The following is a 22,853-nucleotide window of genomic DNA, read 5'->3' as shown; positions in this document are numbered from 1 at the left end:
CTTACTGCAACTGTATCTGTGAAATTCGTGCTAACAATTAGAGCTTTACTGTCTTCTATGACACATAAGTGATTCAACCAAAACTCTAGTTTGCTGAGGTTTATGTGGTGGAGATAGGGGATGGCCAGAAGGCACCAGAACGGCATGTTACAACTGGAGCACAAGCTAATAATGTTCCTGAAATGGAGCAACTGTAGATATTTTTCTTAAGGACTGCAGTAGTTATTTTTAAAGCAACTTATCTATTAAAACCCCTAAAAGGGCTCCATTCGTAGCTATATATACAGGTGGTTAAATACCAAGAGCCCAAACAGAGGCGATACAATTCTCATGAAAATAAATACATACTTTTTTTCTGAAAGGAGCATTGGTTGTTTACCTAAAAAAGGACACGTGAACTGGTAAGAAGTGTCATGGGGGTTACCCGGTGTTGGGATTTTGAGATGACAGGTGTCACTAGCTTACCATCCATGCGACACCATGCAGGTGTCGCAAATACTAAATGCCCCCAATAAAAGAGCAGGCATTTTCTTTTCTCCACCTTTCTGGAGAAAATAGAGGGGAACCACGTACCTAAAGCAAACGCTGCCAAGACCAACAACGCTGCTCTGCAGGAGTTGCGTTCTAGGACTCCTGGGTTTACGTTACCCTGGCATTTAGGAAATGTAAAAATAACAGGAATATAAATAACCGCGTGACCTATGAAATTATACATGAGGAATGGGTCTCCGGGCCAGGCCAGCTTGTTGTTTAGGTGATACATATTCAGCTAATTATAGGAAAGGCAAGCTACCCAAGTACATGGAAAGGAAAAGAATTGATGTGTTGTTTTTTCCCATTATGGCAGGGACAGAATAGATGGGCACAGAAGGATCTGGTTAGTTAAATTTAAAAGGAAATTGGCACAACATAACTTTCTGTGCATTTTTGGGTCCTGAAAACCTTATTTATACTGACAGTCATTTTTTAGCTTTACTATCAATACATTCTTCCCCTGCTCAGCGCATATGTTGTTGAAGATATCACTCTATTTCCTGCTTCAGTTGGTGTTTTCTAGCACAAACCCTCTCCTTAGACTTGGCAGGGGAGTGGGTGGCAGGAGCTAAGAGGAGGGGACAGGAAAGTATTTCCATTCTACCCTACTTAACCCAGAGGATAAGTGTTTGTGGCACTTTCTGCCACAAAAGAATGTTTCAGACACAAGTTCAAGAGGAATTTCAATCTACTAAAGAGTGGAGATTTCATAAGGGGTTATTAAAAAGTAGGAAGGAATGCTGGGGACCAGCTCTAGCCTTTTAAGGTTAGTAGCACGTAGGGCAATTCTGTTTTCTCCATCCTTTCCAAATGCCACGGAGTTATAAGAACTGATTAGTTAAGAAACAGAAAAAAATATAACCTAGAAATGTAACTGTACCGTGGAGCTGCTGTATCACAGGAGTAAATGCATGGGAACCTAGCGTTCTGTTCCCAGCTCTGCTTTGCTCTCAGACACTGAAAAGCCCTCTGTTGATACATTTCTGCAACTATTAGCAAAGAGATGATAAAGGCCAATTCGCTGAGTCAATTAGTCTAGGGCTGTACAAACATACACAGATCGCTGTGCACCTTTCATAAGCATGCACATCTCCCCTTTACCAGCACACCCCTCCACCCGCATCTCGTATCTCGTGATACAACCCGACGTGTGAAATCTCTTCTTATTTGATTTTAGGATCAGCCCTGTGCCTATGTGAGTTCTCACACTTAACCTTTGTCTTTCTCTGAGGCAATATGCCAGATGTTTTGGGTATGCTTTCCTGTATAAGGAAAGGTTTAATTCACTTTCTAGAAGTTCGATATAGCAGAATTCAGGGGGGCCTGGGAGTGATATCTAATTCCTTCTTTGTATTTCTTCCTCATGTACAATAATATCGGATTTTAGCAAAATCAGAGATTTAAAGCGCATTGATTATTCATTGTATCACAAACTAAATTTGGTTTAACTCAACCTGGATGCCCATTTGGGATCTAAGTGATCCTACCTGAATTTAAGTGCACATCATCTATGCGTATCGGTAAGCACAGGCTAGCCGCGACTCCTGGATTTTAGAAATGAGAACTTGAGAAGTAGCAGGGCCATGCCAGCCACCTCTCTCAGCGCTTGTACTTTTCCTTAATGCCAAATAGGAAAAAACAAGCACATTCCCTTCATGCAGTAGCCTTTCTGAAGAGGAATTTTCCTATAGAGTTGCAGGATGAATTATAGCCAGCATGAGTAATGAGTTGAAAATGTATTTTCACATTTTTTATGCCTTGCGTGGCCCTCTCAGTATTTGAAATCAGTCAAACAGCTATAGTTTGTTTTTCTCCCACACTACTGAAACCAGGATCCTATCTTATATGTTTTCAAAAACACTCTAAAATGATCTCAAGTTAAGGTAACTAAGAGAGAAATGTTTTTAAGCATTCTTCTTAAAGAAACACTCCATTGCTCATTCCTTCCTCACCCTCCTTGACCTTTCTGTGGCATCTGGTGCTGTCAGCCTCCCTCTGCTGTGCAGAGCCCTTCACTTCTGCCACCCCCCCACCCTGGCCCATGCGCCCGCCCCCCCTTCAAGCCTGCACCTGCCTGTTTTTATCCACTATCACTTGTGCGTCGCCTTCTGCCTCCTTACTCGTAGGAACATCGATTTGCCTGGAAGAAATCCTCCCTGCTGGGAGATTCTGAAATCTCTTCTAGACATTTTCTTTTCTGTCCTAATAACTGCTCTCGTTCAAATAACTGTCACAAAGTTCAACATGTGGGTATGTGGCTGTCACTTCAAAGTCAGCAGCCCCAAACTCGTCTTCATCTCCGGGCACCTGGCTGGTCCTGACTTACTCCCTTGTCCCTCAACTCAAGAGGATCTTTAACTGGGGCCCATCGCTGTCCTGCTGCCGCCCCAGTCTAAGTTCCCACTGCTTTTCTGTTTCCAATCTCTCCTTGCAGCTAATCCAGCTATACACTTTTTTGCTAGATCAATAACATTTTAAAAATAGTCTTTTTCATGTCAGGCCCTTACTCTAAATACTGGCTGGAGCCCACTCCCACGATCCTGCGGAAGCCCCCGCGGCTCAGGGAAGAGCTGTGGCAGAGCCACCCCCGCTCTCCGGAACACACTCTGTTCTCTTCTCACTTTGCACTGTCTGCGTCCTTTCCTTCCTCCTCTCCACATCCTGTCGGTGCTTCAAAATCAGTGTTTTCTCCTCCTGCCCACACCCCAAGGGGTCACCTGGCCTTGCACACCCCCCCCCCGTGGATTCCTGGGACGTTTTGCACAGCTTTCAGCCCAGCCCCTGGTCTTCTGCGGCCTTAGCATTTGCATAACAGGGACCACGAAGTCAACCAACTTTTGAGTTGAGTCACCACCCAGAAGCCTGAGAAAAGACACCCACTAGAATGCACCCTGGACATCCCTCCCACACATGTTGGCATATTACGTGTCAAAGGCTTTAGCGCGCGCACACACACACACACACACACAACAACAACAACAGACATTAACAACAACACGCAACAACAGACACTGACTCAGCTGAGCAGGACAAGAACCCTGCAGTGATTATTCCAATTATTCATTCCTAAATCCCCAAGATAGACGTACAGTTGTCATCGGCGCCTCTTCTTGCACTCATCAGTTTGTACCATAAATTCCTGTCATTATTGTGTCTTATCGCCCCTCTAGATGTAAGCATTCAAGGGATCTTTTTTTAAAGATACACATTTCTAAAAGCTTTCAGCTAAATCTTAGCATAAAAACTGGACTGTGTAAAACTTAATAAATACTTGTTGAATCCATGGAGACATCTCCCAGTTTGGAGAAAGAATGTGGCCGGCTCATGGCTCACCACTCCTCCTTTCTATGCTCAGCTCTCACATGTCGCCCACAGCGGCCACCAGCTCAAGGACATCTCTCTGTTTCCCAGAGATGGGCCAACCGCTATGCCCTTGGCCACGTTTCTTCTCGCTGTTGATTTGGAGTGAGTGCTTCACTCAGTCCCTCATGGTACTCACCATGTTTCTCTAGCTGGCCCAGACTTGTTCAAGGAAACATTTCTCTCCCAAGTAAGGAGGGTCTCTCCTCGCCTGCAGAATCTTCCCAGTCATTCTGCAAGAGAAGTTCCTTTCCTTAGCCTTCATCTCACCTCTCTTCTCCCCCAACAAAATCCTGCCTCCGTTTCCTCTCCTACACATATCCCCTTACATGAACTTATGCACACCTCATAGCAGGGTAGACTTAAAAAGCAGCCCTGTGACTAGTGAGCAGTTAGGCTTCTCCTCCGTGGGCACTGCCCTGAGGACCTGTGGACAGCAGCGGACCACTGTACTCATGAGAGCCAGAGGCTATGTTGCCGCAGAGCCTTCTTCAGGGATTTTGTAGGTTCTGTTTTTTTCCAGATATTGAAGCTTATGCATTTTGGAAGAGGAGGGACTTCTTTAACAAAAAGAATAAAAAATGACAAAAAGTTAGGGATTAAAGTGGACATTTATTTAAAACGGGAAAATAAATCCAAGCAAATTACTCATTGTTGAGTGCCTAGAACAGTGCCTATGCATAGCAGATGCTCAATAAATACTGGTTGAAGGAAAGAGAAAAACTATGAATAGTAAATAACTTATTGCAATTATATTACTGTACAAATTTTGTCAGAAAAAGCTGTCAGATATGCACATGTGAACTGTGCGTGCATTACCCCCCCACTCTCCCTCTTGGGCCTTGGAAGTGGCTTTTGCACGTGGGGGTGGGGTCTGGAACCTCCACGCACTACACTCCTGGTCAACCCACCTCTGCCTGCCTCCAGCCAGCAAGATTCCAGAGGCAACATTTACCGAATCAGTTGCAATTGTCTAACATTAGAGATTGTAAAGCCATGTAACGTAAGATTTTTAAAACCTAAATATGTGTGGACCTTGCATATTCGTAGGAAAATAATGAAATATTTTTCAATGATAATTGGTGGGACAGTACTGAAAACGTGAACCCTCACACCGTGAGTCAGGAAAAAATTTCCAACATCCGCAAGCCTGTTCTTCCTCAAATTAACAGTTAGGTAGAAAGAAAACAGTTCTAGTCCTTTGAATAAGTAGAAAAATCTCACCTCATACAATGTGAAATTTCCCTTAGCTTGTAATTTTAAATAAGTAGAGATTAGAACTCAGAGGCATATTATCAACAATGGAAATCCTTTCATAGGCTTCCAATAATCTCATGTGAATGAAGAGAAATTATTACTGTGATATGTGATTTCTCCACAGTCATTCACATGCATTGTTCAGTTAGGAAACGTCAATTATTTTAGTTACAAAGGGCGTAGTTCCTTTTAGAAAATGAAATGTCTGTCACAGTGTTGTTGTAATCATTCATTTATTCTTTTCTTTTCCTCTTTCTTTCAACAAGTATTTATTGCGCACCTGCTATGGGCAGGCGCTGTTCTAGGCAGCGACATTGCATTTGAGCTCATGGTGCCAACGTTCCAGAGCGAGGAGACAGAAAACAAACAACTGAAATGGAATGTATCATACAGAGAGGACTTTGTAGAAAAACCAAAGCAGGGAGTAGGAACAGAAATTGACCTGGGGCAGGGGAAGGAGTTCTGTTTTCTAGAAAGCGGTCTGGAAGGCCCTTCTGCTCAGGGGGAATCTGAGCAGAGCCCCCAAGCTCCTTCCAGGAGAAAAGGCTGAGTGAGGGATGCAGGGGTGGCCTGTGGCAAGGGGGATAGTTGGGGGCAGGAGATCGGGTTATGAAAGGTCTCTGAGCTTCAGGAAACCTTTGGATCTTAATATGAAATAAGAAACCGGTGGAGAAACTTGAGTGGGGAAATGGCATGATCTGACTTAGGTTTTATCATAGGCTTTCTCAACCTCAGCATTATTGGCATCCTGAGCCAGATAATTCTTCATTATGAGGGGCTGTTCTGTACATTGTAGGGTGTTTTGTAGCATCCCTGTTGTCTACCCACTAGATTCCAGTAACATCCCCCTCCCCCAGGGTGACAACCAAAAGCATCCCCAGACCTGTAAATGTTGCTCAGAGGTGGGAGGGTGGGGAAGCATGGGTGGCAATATCACCTTCTAGAAAACCACAGTTTCAAAGGATCACAGCCACCAAGGAGGATATTTTAGTTATATAATAACTAGCACAGGACAACTGATTTTTTTGTATTCACGTTTAGTGATTTGCTGGAACTCTCTCTCTAGATTAAAATTCAACTTAAATGTGCCTTCTTTGCATACTTGTATTTAATAATCATATCCTGACGTAAGGCCAAGACTTTATCTTTGAGCTAGATCCCAATGTGATTCATTTCTCCCATACCTGTAAAAACAACGCCCGGCAGGGTCACAGAGAAATCCTGTTTATAGGCTAAAAGAAACCACCGCGGTTATTTGAATCAACCAGTGTTACAACTCACCCGACCAAAGGATGCCCCATTATACAAGATGTAGAGACAAAAAAATGACTCAGACATACCTGAGAGCATTATACAGACTCTTAAAGTTCTCACTTCCCTACTTGTTTGCTTAGATTCCTTGATTCCTTGAGAATCTCAAATATTTCCTTTTGGTGTGACCGGCTTTTCTTCACCTGCGAAGCCTCGGTGGCCACGGCTTGGAGGCATGAGCAAACCTGATGACTTTGTTAGCTCTTATGGCCTTTGAAAAGTCTCCATAAGATATGCGTCATGTGCATACACTCTCCTAACTAAGACTTCTTCAGTCTTAATGCCAAAGTCCTCTTGATTTGTCATTGTTGTAATTTCTTCAGTGCTTAAGTACAGGCTAATGGTCGGCCTTTTGACAAAGAACATTGCAGCTATTCATGCACTAAACTAACACTTTATAGCAAAATCCAGTTACTGAGAATTTCTGCATTTAACCCTCATTGTGGCTGAAGCAAGATATTAACAAGTTTGGGCACCGATGCTTTTATATGTTTGAATCTAACTTGGAGTAAGGGTGTTTATGAGCAAAGGCTGACAGAATTCACTGTGATACGAATCCCCCAGTTAGTATTAATGACTAAGGATAACCCCAAAGTGGGGACATCTGTGTTGATCTTGCAACTCTATTTCAGTGACGAAACTCTATTTCAGTTTCTCAACCTGTAGTTCCCAGCTCATTACCTCTGAGGCATGGATGGTAAAGTCACAGAAAGGAAGGTGCCTTATCCTTTTACACCAGCCAGTGAAACAAGGAGAGGAAGACTTTATATAAGGGGCCACGCACAGGAATGAGTGTGGGTGGGTGGTAGAGCCCTGCATGCCTTAGTCTGAATCCATCTGCTACACTAATTGTGAAATGTTTGCATGTAGATTAACCTTCCCAAGCCTCAATGACCTCATCTTGAAAATAGACGTGATAGTGACAACTCTTAAGAATTGTTAGGAAAACAAGAGCTAAGTCAAGTATCACATCTAGCAGGGGATTAGCACGTAATAAACACTCAGGAGATGGTAATTATTGTAAAAAGCACTGTGAATAATAATCATTGGGTTGGCCATTAATTCTTGTCTTACATTAAGAAAGACTTATTTCATTATTCCAATCCAGAGTCATTCTTAAGTACACCTATGCTTTTAATATAAAAAAAGAAAGAAAATCTTAGTAGGTAATGTAAAGGTCACAGGCCATTGTGACACATTTAAAAACATGGATTGGCTACAATTTCACCCACTGATCTGAAATATGAAAATATTTTTTAAACTTTACTAGCAAAAACGAAGGTTTTGACTATAACATATATATCGATTATTTATGAGACAGAAATCAGTTAAGAGGAAAACTCACATCAAATATGTATACCAAGACGCAGTCTCTCAGAGGATTGAGTCTTGTACCACCAGACATAAGAGGACTGTCCCCATATCCCCAGGAAGGACCTCCCTGCTTCATACCCTTCTGTCAACCTCCCATCACACTGAGAACAAAAGCTAAACTTCTGCCTGTGGTGGCCTCCCCAGCAGCTCTGGTTGATATGCCTCCTCCCCCTTTTCACATGCCCTTTGCTTCCATGTGCCCAATTCATCAGGACCTGGTTCTTTGAAAAAGGGGAGCTCTTTCCTGCTTGGGGTCCTCATACATGTGGGAGGTTATCTGTCAGCACAGCTGCTTGTTTCGGTCCTTCTCTGAGCCTAACTGTGACCACCTAGAGATATTTTCCTGAAAATGTTGGGTGCCCACCCCCACTTCCCATTAAGTTAAGTGCAAGGAGTCAGGAGCTGCAGTGGGTCACTGGATCATTGAAATATAAACTCTCCTCCTTGATTTTCAAAGCCCTGTTCATTTTGCATTCGTTCTGTGTAGCATTCTCTGCTCTAAACCTTAGCACCCCGTCCTGCTTGGGCAGACCGGGCTCCTCTTAGTGTGGCACATTATTTCCTGGTAAATGAGGGGTCACTGCACTGTGCACAATCTGAACAAGACCCTCAGTGGTGGGAAGGAAGAGGCAGGCTGATGAGTGGGCGGCATGCATAGACCAGGCACTGAAACAGGAGTCGATATGGAGCATCTGGGGAAATGCCATGGCCTGTGGTGCTATTTGAGTGTGAGTCTCAAGGGCAAGGGGAGAGAATGTCCAGGAGGAACAGTTAGGATCGAGTCAAGCCCAGCCTTGGGAGCCAAGCCCTAGAGGGCTGGCTGGCCTGTCTCCTTCATTCCTTTTCCCTTCCTCCCTTCCTCCCACCTCCCTCATTACTTTCCCTCTTTCCTTCCTTAGAATTTGGGGAGCAACTCATTGAAAGGACATGGAAATGGCATAGTCTAACTTGTCTTTTAGTGAAAAACAGAAACTGAACAATAGTCAGAATCAATAGGTTAAAGTTCTAGTCTACCTCTTTCCAGCTGCGCGGCCCTGGAAGACCTTAAATCCCTTTCCAGCAATACAGGGATAACCCCTCTGCCTACCGAGGCCCTGCTTATGGGGATCGCGGCAGATAAACTGTTCTTCGCATGTGAAGTATAAGAAGTAAATCACACTTATTATTCCTTTTGAATGATCTGTTAGGCTAAAACTTCAACCAGGCCTAACTAAAGATGGCCAGAACTTACTGTGTACCAACAGACAAGAGCAGAAAGAGTATGTATGTTCTTAATGTTGAACAAAAATCTCCTTGTAGGCTGGAGCTTTTCTCAGGTTCCTGGGGAAGCCAGAGCCAATCCCACCTGTGCCTGGCCAGTTTGAGAGCAGGAACGTGACTGTGGGCAGGGGTGGGGAACGTGAGCCTGGCACCGTGATGATAGTTGTGCTCGATTTGTGCATTCTCACTCGTAAACCCTGCCTAAGGATGCTACTCTCATTCTGTAAAAGTCTACTTCAGTTAGACATTGCTCCAAACCTTAGCATATATTATAGTTTACTTTATTGGTAATACATAGTTTTAAGAAAGAATCTTTATTTGGCTCTTTAGCCTCATTTGGACAGTAGTTTCTGTGTCTGCATATCTCAGAGCACTCAGTTTGGGACATGCAGTAACATGCAGGTAACTTTGCTAACTGTAGAATGCAGAGGTAAGGATTTAAAGTTTAGTATTCCGTAATGGATAGTAACACATTTTATAATAATGCCAAAAATATATTTCTTATTTTATTCCAAAGCTGTAAGATTGCTTCAGCCCTGCTTAGTTTAACAATTCAGAAAACTTCTGAAATATAACTATTGCTATACTTTAAGGAAATCGCCTTCTCAAATGGCAGTGCTGTAATGACAAGTTATTTGACCTATGACATCAAAAATTCTGGATAGATATGTTTGTAAATAACAAATTATCAAAATTTTTTTCACCACTTAGTTTAACAATGTTTGTTGAATATTTTGTAGGCCATTATGTTTAACAATGCTTCGGCAAAATTTGATAAGTATTTTGTAGGTCACAAATTTGATTAAGTATTGTTACTAAGTTATCATTTTGAATGTAATTAATGTTTGGTTTGATAAGTTTATTATTCCTCTCAGTGTTTTATTCAACTTATTCAGTCTGTTTTATCATAAAAAGAATAATCTTTTCTAAAATTTATTTTAGGTTTTGAAACTAACATGAACCTGACTAGCCGAGATGATCCTGGTATATCAGAGATCGCATCAGAGACTCAAGATAGAAACGCAAATAACCATGGAATTCTTTCTAATTCACTCTCTAGTGCTATCACCACTGAAAATGGAAACTCCGTCTCAAATGGTAAGCACTTTTTAAACTCTGAAGTAAATAGACAAGATTTAAATTGCACAACTTTCTAGGAAGAATGGATTTAAAACATTAAAAAAATGCAGTAGGCTTAAAAACTGGGAAATAGAATATAAACTATGAAATGTCACCATAGGGTATATTGTCAACACAGGTTAAATTAAAGAATTAAAATTGTATTAAGTATTAGGTGACTTTTCAGAGATATTTTTGAAGTATTTGGTCTATGAGAACCAGTATAAAATGAGACTTCTACTGAGCAAAAGGAGTAGATGGATGCTCTAACAGTATTTTAATTAAAACATAATCTTTTTCTTCCCATACCTAAAAAGTGTAAAGGAAAAATAATATTGAAGGCATGGTAAACACCAAACTGACTTAATTTAATTCAAGTGTATCAACATGTCATTTAGAAATTGGCTTAACCATGTGTATCCAAAAGTTGTCTAATAGTGGCCTAAACAAATAACTTATTTCTCTCACACATATAAAAAGCCCAGGGCTTCTAGTGCTGGCTGATGGAAAGATTCATACCAACCCTTTTCTGAGAGTATCCAAAAGAGCTAGACAAAACTTTTTTTATTGGTTTAATCTGATTCAGTGCACTAGAAAACTGAGACAGTGAAACACTGGGAGGGAATGAAAAAGTGGGTGTGAAATGCAATGGAGGCCAAGCAAAGAACCCATATAATCTAGGCTTTTCTCCCAGGGATGTTCGGGGCACTCACCTCATGCAGAGAAGACTGGGCTGTGCTTCTGACTGCCTCCTAGAATTGAGGGGACAGACTGAGTTTAGGGCCTGCCAAGGCCATGGGGTGGGGCCCTGAAGTGTCCATTCTAAGAGTCTTATGAATCAGAATCAGGAACTACTGTTCAGCTATGAATCATCTCCACCCAACTTCAGGGACTGACATGACCCACAGGTACCTGGGAGAAATATATATGTGTGTGTGTGTGTGTGTGTGCGCGCGCGCGTGTGTGTGTGAGTATGTATATATCCCAATTATAGCATGTATACTTCAATTCAATACATAGTCAAAAGAACCAGGCACAAAATAAGTTGAAAAAAATTATAAGCAGAAATAGCAGCCAACACCTATCCATGGGTGTTCAAAGGATCAGACTTCAAAAGCACATACTTTAAAATAAGTACATTTACTATGCCCAAGGAGATAAAAGATTGAGAATCTCAGCAGAAATGGAAAACCATAAAAACGTGTCAAATGGAAATTCTGAAATTAAAAAACACAGTCATAAAATTAAGTACAATGGAGGGTGAGTTTAAAGTTAACTAGACACAGTCACTTAAAAATAAAGACCCAGGGAAATGAAAAACAAATCAGAAAATATCCAGAATGAGGCATAAAGAAGCAAAAGAAAAGAATGGAAATTCCAGAAAATGGTTTAGAGGCATAAAGGATACAGTCAGGGAGAAGGGTTATTGACTCCTAGGGAAAGGAGAGAAGGTATGTGAGCAAGAAAAAGATTTGGTTAGAGAATTTCCCATGCTGATGAAAGACCATCAGGAAACAAATTTGAGTTGGCAGTTTCCTATCAAGCTCACCATACACTTTCTATCTGACTCACTGCTAATCCCACTCCCGGGTATTTTCTCCAGAGAAATGCAAACAGTGTCCACACAAACTCTTGCATGCCAATGATTGGGGTGCCTTTATTCATAATCACCTAACACTGGAAAACAATAAAGTTTTCTTCAGTTGGTGACTAGATTGTATTAACTACTTATTGCTGTGTAAAAATTACCCTCCCCACCCAGGAACTTAGAGACTAAATAGAAAAAACAGCTATTATTTTGCAGATTTTGTGGTCAGGAACATGGATGTGGCTGAGATGAGTGTCTTTGGTACAAGGTCCCTTGTAAGGCAGCCATCAACTCACAGCCAAGACTATAGTCATCTTAAAGCTTGATTGACAGTCCATTTTCAAGATCACTCACATGGGTCCTGACAGGCCTCAGAAGACCCACTTCCCTGCTCACTTACACGGGCTTCTCCATAAGGGTGGCCTCACAGCGGGGCAGCTGGCTTCCTGCAGAGCAAGCAATCCACAAGACAGGCAGAAAGAATACCTGCGTGGAAGCCACAGTCTTTATACAGCCCATTCTTGGAGGGGATATCAAACACTTCTGCCACATTCTGTTTGTTCGAAGCAGGTTATGTATTCAGTCCACTAGGTGGGAGGCAATTATGTGAGGTGTGAGTGTGTAGAGGTGGACCCATTTAGGGCCATCATTTTTCAGGCTGACCAGCAGCACATGGAAAAACTCTGCAATAAAATACCATGAACTACTTACACATAACAAAATGGATGAATCTCAAACACATTGCACTAAGTGAAAAAAGTTAGAATCAAAAGAGTATAAGTGTGATTTCACTTATATGACATTTTGGAAAAGGCAGAACTATAGGGCAGAAAACATATGAGTGGTTGCCAGAGGCTGGGAATAGTGCAGGGCAGAGGAGGGCCTGCTGTCTGAGTCAGTTCAGGCTGCTGTAACAAAATGCCAAAGACTGACCGGCGGATAAACAGCAGAAATGTACTGCTTACCTTTCGGGAGGCTCGAAGTTCAAGAGCAGGGTGCCAGCATGATCAGGCTCCAGGGAGGGCCCTCTTCCAGGTTGCAGACTGCCGACTGCCCACTTCTGTTCCTCGCATGGCAGAAGGGGCCTGGAAGATCTGTGGGGACCCTTTCATAAGGACACTAATCCCACTCATGAGAGCTCTGCCTTCATGACTAGTGTCCTCCCAAAGGCTCCACCTCCACATGCCATCAGCTCGGGGATTAGGATTTTAACATTGGGGCGAGGTGGGATACAAACATTCAGAACACAGTCAACTGCAGAGGGGCATGTGGCACTGTTGACAAACAGGAATGCGTGTGTCCCCATAAATTCCTAGATCTGTACATTTGATAAGGGTGACTGTTTGTAAATGTGATTTTGGTAAAAATAAAAAAGAAAACATGCAAGACTTGAGTAGAATAAATAAAAAGAAAACCACTCCTAGGTATATCAGTGGTAAACGAAAGATCAAGCATGAGTCTTCAAAGCAGCCAGAAGTGAAAAAGACATCTACCTTCAAAAGAGCAGCAATTCAAGTCCAAAGACAATGAAAACACATAGTTAACTTGCTCTAATAAAATAACTGCCAATTTAGAGTTTTATAGACAATAAAAAACTCCTTTAAGAATGAAGAGGAGTTAGAATATTTATAGAAATAATAAAAATAGAAAGAATGAAACACAGGCAGACCCCAAATGCTCAGAGATTCAAGGAGGAACAAAGAACAATTTATAAAAGTTAGTGAGGTCAGGAGAGGTTGAAAGAACAATATTTAACATTATACACTGATAAACCAAGCTAGCAGGTTATTATAGCTCCAGAGGCAACCACTGAAAGAATACTAGCGGGGTGTATAATTCCCAAACTAATTGAAAGAGTAAAATAGAATAATAAATTGTGTGAGTTCACATTAATAAATTCATTAATATATCTTAAAGCTTAAGATTTCTAAAGAACATGTGAAACATGAGGATACTGAAAGTTTCAATGTAAAGAAATAGAAAAAGGAAAGATTTACCATGCAAATATTTTAAAACAACAATTCTCATCTATTTAGAAATAAAAATTACATCTCTGTTACACACGCATGCATGCACACACACAAAAAATTTAACTGACAATAAAAATGTAACAGAATTTACGGATTGCTGCTAACCTCTTAATCTATGGAAATTTATAGCTTTAGACATATTATTGCAAAAGAACAAAGGCTGAAAATCAATGTTAAAATTGTCAAGAAGTTAGAAACAAAACAACAAACATCAAGAAAATGGAAGGAAGAAAATGGAAGGAAATATGTAATAAAGATAAAGACATACATTTTCGAAATATAATACAAGCAACAAAGCCAAAAGTTGATTCTTTGAAAAAAAAATCTCTTTGAAACATTAAACATTAATACATTGATAATTCCTTTACAAGGGCAATAGAGAAATAAAGAAAGTGTACACACATAGCCAATGCTTGGGATGAAAGGGGGACCTACCGCAGATTTTGCAGAAATTAAAAAATAAGAAGAGTATATTATGAACAGATTTATGCCAAAGGCAATTTGTAAATTTAGATGAACGGACATATTTCCCAAAAAAGAAAAATGCAACTAACCAAAATGGAGAAAAGAAATAGGAAAACTAAATAATAATTGAAATATTAAATTAATTTGTAATTGAATACTTTTCTACGAGAAAAACGCTAAGCCCAAATAGCCTTTCTGGTAAGTTCTCCCAATCTACAGATAAAATAATGCCAGTGTTACACAAACTCTTCCAGAGGCCAGAAATAAAGAAGAATAGGGGAAAAACAACAGCAGTGCTCGCAGCTTGGTGAATAGCCACTTGGTTTATGACAACCTTGACATTGTAGGACACTGGGCGAAGCGTAATGAACTGCTGTCCACATGAGGAAAAATAATGAAACTTGACCCCTACTCGCGCTACTCACACAAAACAATTCCTGGTAGATTTTATATCTAAATGTCAAATATAAAATAAAATTTATAGAAGAAATATCATTTTACCTCAGAGGTGGGAAAAGAAAGAAGGATTCCTTAAACAGAACACAAAAGAGTGCTAACCTTAATGGAAATATATTTGTGGGGTGTCCCCAAAAACTGTATACATGCTTTAACAGATGGTAGCTCAATTCTGCAAGTGAAATGTATTTTAACAAACACTGCTTTTATAATTATTCAAAGTGTGTGGATACATTTTTGAGACTATATATATATATATATATATATATATATACATATATATATATGTTCATATTCAGAGTTTATTTAAAAAAAGATAACTGAATAGAAAATTGGACCTGGTATATGAATAAGCACTTACGTGAACACTTTTAATAGGGTTAATAGGGTCGACCCTCACTAGTTAATTAGAGAAATGCAGGTTAAAAGCCACAACAGGATACCACTGCGCGCCCTGTAGAGGTAGGAGGAGCGAAGGGATTACCACGAGGTCAGGACAGTGATTTATTTCTCTTGCTGGAGAAGAGCCCATAGTGATTTGTTGAGAGAATGAGGGGGTTTCTGGGCAGTTGACAGTATCCTGTTCCTTGACTTGGGTGGTAGTTACAGTTCCACAACTTAAAAGTATTTGGAGGAGCGAGAGAACGAGGGAGGGGGAGGATTTCGGGGTGAGCGCTGGGCATGGAGGGCGGTGGAACTTGGTGCCTCGCAGGCCCCAGCTCGGCCGCCCCCCTCTTGCTGCCCCAGGGTCGGCGCCGGGGATGTAGCTTTTCCTGAGCAGACCCAGTGTCATTGCAGATGTTCACTGCTGATTTACCAGGGAGGAAGGGGGAATGGATTTAGGATAAACATTAGCTAGGGCGGTTTTAATCACAAGTCACACTGCGGGAGTAGTCAGGCGCTGGGTGGGTAGTTGGTTGGGGCAGATTTGCTCAAGCTTAACATTAAGGTCTCTAGAGCAGTGTGGGAATGTTCCGTTAGCTCAGGGAAATAAGATCGTTTTAAACGGGGGGTGGGGGGGGACCTCAAAGGGATTACATATAATAATTGTAAGTATTTGGCTCACAAGAAGGAGGCTTTTTGGCGCAATGTGGGAGGTGGGGTGGGGGTTGATGACACCGGTAAGAAGGAATTTTAGACCAGTAATAGAGACACCTAGGAAAAATAAAAAACTGCAGTTACCAAAAATGTATTACCGCTAAGCACGACACAAGCTCAGCAAAGAATGATACAGGTTCCCAGGATCCCAAAATGTTGGACTTTCTTAATGTTTTCTCTTCAATGACTTTAGCGGCTTCCTTAAAAAAATATATCATTATTTAAACGGCCTTTATAATTTTATGCAGGTTATAAAAATTACACATGCTCTATGTGACAGTTTGGAAAATACAGGAAAGAATAAAAAATAAAAACTACATTAATTCTATTACCCCAAATACTTCAAATATATCAAGTATTCCACTGTGTCAAATTTGACTTTTTCCACTGAATATGTATGCATTCTACATAATATATTGGTTTTGCTTTTATAAAGTTTGAGTTATACATATGATTTTAATAATCTGCTTTTCCCCCCTTAAGAATGTCATGAAATTTATCTCTATGTCAACAAATACGGATCTGCACTGTTCACAGCTGGCCATTAATGGCACTTGACGCATAGCATCCCATCGTATAGGACTAGTATGAGGAAAAATACCCAAGCCCTGTTTTTTGGATATTAACATTATCTTCCAATTTTCCACCCTTAAAATAGCACTGAGTGCTTATGATGTATTACTCCAAATTAATTAAAATGGACATTTGTAGAAATTTCCATGCTAATGTGTAGTGCTCAGATTTATGTTTGTGTCTAGCTAGAAATATTGAGATATAATCTTTAAAAAAACAATTTCTGAAATCTCTGATGATAGCTCATCATGAGGCAGTAAGTGTAACAAAAACTTTGTATGCCCTTTTATTCAAATTGAATATTCTTAAAATAATAAAGATGGAATGTGAGTGACAGGAATAGACATAAAGTGCGTGATAGAATATTTCACAGAAGTTGTCTCTATCTAGTAAGAAAGCGACAGCTTTTTACTTGCAATCTTGGGCTATTTTAAGGCTAGCCATTAAACAAGAAAGAGAAATTTAGAATATATTAGAGTGACCACAACTGAACAAATATTTTTGAAAGATGACCATATGCCCATTACTTTTGCTAAAATTTCACTTTATGCCGCTCTCCCTAGCTCACCTTAGGTGATGCTTATCCTACCATAAAGAAAGAGAAACCAGAAACTTCCTTTCACCAAAATATTTAATTTGTCTGTGTTTTGATTCAAACAGTAAAAGCTTTGGCTTAGGAAATGGTACCAGCAAACTAAATACAAAACAACAACAACAACAAAAACTTATTCAAAATAAAACCAAAGGCCAATGGAGCAAACAAAACCTGCTTGAGAACAAAATGGAAATTTTTATGGAATACATTCTTTGAAATTAATAATATAAAATGATGTCTTCAGGAATATCAGGCTTCTAAACCTCAACATAGTATACTTTCAAACCCTAGAACACAGATTTACATGTTGTTCCTTAAATGCTTTTAGGATTGAGATTTTAAAATAAAGCTAGAAGACCACTTGAAAATCTCAAGAGTTTTATATACAAAAGGAAAGTTATTTCAAACGGATTTTAATTTTTCAAAGCCACTTGCTATGTTTACGTTGGTCTGCTTTGTGAATACCATGAACTTTGGGTTCCTAAAGCCTTTTTAGGATTATTAACACACCTGGCACAATGCCCTGGATACTCAGGAACTCAGTAAGCATTTACTGACAATGTTGCATATTCCATATGAACCAGTAAGTCCTGTGCAGCAGGGAGAGTCAGAAGTCTTTCCCAGTCAGTCTGATAAAAATTAAACAAATATTATACATGTACAACACATGATATATTCATGATCGTTACAGTTCTTAAACTGGTTATTAGTACTGATTCATAATTCACAATATACAGACAATGTGCTTTCTAAATAAAGGCACAAGATGGAAATAAATGCTTAAAATAACTTGAAGTTCTAATTGAATCAGAAGTAGTGTCATTTTTCTAGGAAGCGATTTCTCTCTTGAATGCCAGTATCTGCATGCTACCTCTGCTTCCCAGAAATAATTATCTGTTTGTTCATTTGCTGAAATATAGTTATGTGTGGGTAATTATAGCTATCACTTACTTTAATTGCCATCCTTTTACTGATGTGAACACAGACTTAGATATTTTTTGTATACTTAATTATTCCCTGGACTTGTGGTTATTTATCATTAGATTAGAGAACAGTTTTTAGTGTGAGCACATTTTAGTTATATCAAACAAAATGTTGTGAATATAAAGATGTCTGTTTTGTGGGGAAATACAGATACAAAAAAATTCCAACTAAGACATTTTATGCTCAGTATGATTTTCTTTCTCACTGCTCAATGAATATACATTTTATTGCTGGACATCAGGAGAAATGGCAATTAAAGAATACAGTTATTATATTTGATTTTTACATGTATCATTCTGTGATGATTATCTCTTTTTATTTGTGTTATGTTTATCCTCAGTGCACAGCATAGATTTTCTGTGGCATAAAGGGCTTTCCATAGGGAAGGCCTGGGTGAGACTGTTTGCAGGACCAGGGCCTCTGCATTCTTTGCATAGACTCTAGCACCATATTGAATTTAGCACCGTTGTAGCACCAGACCACACTGATGGGGAACATCAAGTCTGGCTTTCATTAGTTGTGCTTCAAGAGAGATCCAGACCATTGACAAAGGAGCCTCTGGTCGGAGCCTATGAAATATATTCATATATACATTTTACATCACTTTGTTTATGGGAATTTATAGATTCTTTGGAACTCATACGGTTGTCTGACTCAAAGGCTAACTGCCAGAGGAAACAAGCCTTCACTTGACAGTCTGGAATATTGTGCAGTGTAGGGAAAGTGAAAACACTTAGGCTTTCTCACCACCTTCTCCAAGCGAAGGCCCCAGTTATGTAAACATGATATAGCATAGTTATAACAGATGCCGGGTTAGTTGACTAACATCTGACCCATCATTGGCGGAGAGCCACTGTTGTCTTGGGTCCTATAAGACTGGCCCAGGACTTTCAGAGGGGCAGTTTGTCGCCCAAGGGTGCAGTTTATCCCCTGAGGATGTGGTGTGTCCCCTGTGTATGCCCGGCTGGCTGCCACTGGGAAGTTTTGTTCCCCTGGCTGCAGTTTGTCCCCTGTGTATGCCCAACTGGCCGCCACCAGGAGGAAGACTGTGGGTTTATCCATCCTATACGTTTGGCCTGCCACAGCCAAATAAAGGAAATGTCTCATCTTCCTTCAGCTCCATGGTTTTTCCTTCGGACTTTCTGGATCTAGAGTGAACATCCCTGGCCATGATCCTTCGCATTACACTTGGCGCAGTCATTGGCATTGCATGCAGTTACCTATTTTGAGCAACAGAAGGTAGCTTTGCAAAGGAAACAAGCTCCTTGGGCATTTAGAAAGTCCTGCCTCATTCCTCCTTCTAGTTAAAAATCTTTTGAAGTTGTATGAAATAATTTCTAATTTGGGTTTTATTTAATTAAATTTCCTCCACTGTGGTTGAAGAGTGAAGATTGAAAATGGCTGGATTGAAATGCTGAAATTTGGTTTCCTTTTCTCTGTTAAAGATTCACTACTTACGCATCATTAGTCTCATGTTCTTGGAATCACCCTTCACTCCCTTTTTCTTGCCTCATACCAATACATTCTCAATACTCTTGCTGGGTGTATGTACAAAGCCTGCAAAGGGTCAAGTGGAAGAATACAACATTGGCAACACCAACTTCAATTTCTTAGCAGTGTTGCATTGTTCCTGTTGGCCTGAGTTCAGACCCCAATTCTGATGCTTACTAACCCTGTGACCATGAGCAAATTATTTAACTTCTCCAGTTTTCAGTTTTCTCATCTGAAAAATGGGGTAACCACAGGATTGTCTCATAGGATTGTTATAAGTATTTAGTATGATGAGACTAGCACAAGTTAATGCCCAATAAATATTACCTATAAGTAGCTATCATAAAAATCTTAGATATTTTAGAGCTAAAAGATCCCTGAGAATTTACCCAAGGAAAAAAAATGTTAAGTATGCAGTAGAGGAAGTGCAAAGCAGTGAATTAATTTCTCCAAGATCATACAGGCTGTAATGCTAGAATCATTCCTTTATGATTTATTTACACATAGACCCAAGTACACACATATGTACAGTCAAACAGGTATATCATTTTGATGGCCTACACTGGTATGCAAGGCAATGACAGACATTGTAGTTTGGAGCCTCTGGGATGAATGGATGTCAGGATATGTGGACGGAGTTCACGGAAAGATCTGTTTTATCCCTAAGTTGGAGGATTCAAAATAATATAAAGGGAAGAATGGCAAGAGGAAGCCTAATGAAAGCCAGATGCACATCAGTCAATCAAAGCATTTATTAAGTACCTATTATGTGGAAACATTGTGCTAAGTATGGGGAGTGATAGGAAACCTAAGCAACTCAAGGTGATAAAATGTTGACATTTCATATCAAGGGAGATCACAAAATAGGGCAGCCAGTGTCAAATCAACCACATAAATAATGGTTGCTATTACCTCCATATAGAAGGGGAGATTCTTATGGGATAGGATAGTGAAGGGCATTTCATGGTGAAGGCTGAGATTTTCAAAACAAATAAGATTCAGACAAGAAAGAAGGGAACACCTTTCATTTAAGAAAATTTACCTCACTATGTATTTTTGGCTGACGATATGAATGGGTTACTTTCATAGAATAGGTAAGGTAAATAAATTAGATAGGGAAGAAAGTGATAAGAGTGTACATGGCATTGAATGCCAGTTTAAAGACTGTCTCTTAAAGGGTTGTTCTTGTTTGGAGGGGGAACTATCTGTTCTTTTGGAGGAATTGACCTGATTATATTATTCAGGGTAAACAACAGAATAAAAATTTTAAGTTGGGAGTACCAACTTTGTGTTTTTCCACTCAATGCTTCCCAGGCTATTTATACCCAGCAAGAGTTTTAGAGAATGTACTGGAGGAAAGAAAAAAAGATTGAAGGATGACTCCAAGAACTTGATAGTAAAGGTGGAGAATACTGCACTGTTTAACAGAGAAGAAAGGAAGTTCTAAGAAGACATTAATTCTGTGGGTAGGATTTGGAGTTCAAGAGCTAAGAAGGACTTCTGGCTGTAGATGATTGTTACAGAAATGATGATTATAGTTTTGGAGTTTAGGCAAGGATTCCAAGATGGAAAGATAGGAAAGGCAAATTTTGAAGGAAGCTTGAGAAATGGAGATGGTTTATAGCCTCTGAGAAAAAAGTATGAAGAGAAATGAGATAAAAAGGTATCTGACCACAAAGCCATGCAGAGTGCCAAACTTTGAAAAATATACCTTGAGAGGGGCAGACAGAATAGGTGGTCAAAGAGAACATAAATGTCCAATTTCATAGAAACCAAGAGAGGGATGGAGTTAAAGATCATGAAAGACATGAGAAGAGAATGCAAACCCTATTTATTGCTGTTGACTAAACATATTTGGATTCCTATAAAATGACAGGGAATTTGACTAGATGATTCTAACTGGTTAAATATATAAAATTCAGTGTCACACCACCCTTTACAGTCTTTTCCATTCTTCTCTTCTTAGAAGACCTTAAATAAACCCATTGGGCTCTGCATGTAGACCTCATGACCTCATTGTCTCAGATTTTTTCAAAACCACTTTACAAATCTCAAGGGGCTGAATCCACATCATAACTGATGAGAATGCCCTAAAATACATTTGTCCTGAGCACCCTAGGGAAGGTTGGATTTACAAAGTTCTGAGTAGCACCCACTGCAGAAGGAGGAGTGCAGAGCCCCCTTCCCTTACCTGACTACTGGATCAGCGACTAGGCTGACGACTTCCTGATGGCCCCTCGGTCAAGCTTCAGTGGAGGGCAGCGCATTCTGTGGAGTGTTGGTATCGATTATGAGGGTCAGATCAGAGTGTGGGGAGTGCCTGCCCCCAAGCCTGAGCATGCTTTCTCAGAGCAGAAGAGCTGGTATTGTTGTTGGTGGGGGGCAGGTTAGGCAGGATGGGTAGATTTTCACAAGACCTTAGCTATTGCTTATAATTTGGGCAACTGTAGCTTTTTAAAATGAAGGTTTCATATTGAACAGACATGTTTAGCACTTTGAGGCACACTTTTGCTGCCATAGAAAGAATATGTTGAGGAAGGGGCATAGAACTGTTTAAACTGGGAAAATTATCCTCTCAGAACCTGGTCTAGGGAGAAGGTTGTGGCCATGAGACAACTAGAGCAGGTTCATAAATATGTGTGAAAATCATTCTGTGATGGAAACCTATCTTCCAATGGAAGTCAACAAGTAAGTGGCTCCAGATTAACCTTAAATGTACCCCCAACACTGGAACCTTCAACTCTGTTGGGACACACAGTTGAATTTTCTACCCCCAAGACTTTGGGGCTTTTCTGGAGCCCATGTTCTCCTTAGCTGCATGAGGAAATTCTTGCTATGTTAAAAAATGAAGGGAAAAAACAAACAAAACAACAAACAGAAAAAAAACACCCTATCCTTATCAGTTAGGAACACATACTCAAGAAATTACACTTGAAATGACTGGAAATTTTTTTTAATTTCTGGAAATTTTTAAAAAAAATATGAGTAGATGAAGCAAGATTAAAATAATGAAAATTCCAAAGCTTGTTGATGAATAAATGGAATTTACCTATTCCCTTTACTTTTATATGTGTTTGAAATTTATACAATTAAAAGTTTTGAAATATTTGCTATTTTGGTAGGTAAAATGAGTAAGTTATTGTAGTCTTATGTGCATATCTTTGAATACATAATGAAAATGAGCATGTTGATTGTTTTGTGGTCATTTATATTCACTCAAATTTTCTATACATATTCTTTGCCCATATTTTAAAATCTAAGGATAAGACCTTTATTTTGACTTGTAGGATTCTTTAAGATGAAGCCTTTAATTTAGTGTTTTTAAATGTTCTATATTGTCCTTTTTAACTTTCGTCTT

At 39.9% G+C, this 22,853-nt stretch overlaps 1 protein-coding gene across 2 annotated transcripts in view; it reads left to right on the top strand.

Moving 5' to 3' along the window:
• The window catches only part of MYO16 (myosin XVI), a 474,768-nt gene that overhangs the window by 420,860 nt on the left and 31,055 nt on the right, over nucleotides 1-22,853 (top strand). For both annotated transcript variants that reach the window (XM_081128844.1, XM_081128843.1), the window contains exon 33: nucleotides 10,039-10,194. In XM_081128844.1, the coding sequence (XP_080984970.1) occupies nucleotides 10,039-10,194 (156 nt within the window). The remainder of the gene's footprint in view (nucleotides 1-10,038; nucleotides 10,195-22,853) is intronic.

The sequence above is a fragment of the Miniopterus schreibersii genome (genome assembly GCF_964146895.1).
Source record: "Miniopterus schreibersii genome assembly, chromosome: 2".
Taxonomy (NCBI): Eukaryota; Metazoa; Chordata; class Mammalia; order Chiroptera; family Miniopteridae; genus Miniopterus; species Miniopterus schreibersii.
Note: the sequence above shows the minus strand (reverse complement) of the source record. Positions and strands in the feature narration are given on the sequence as shown.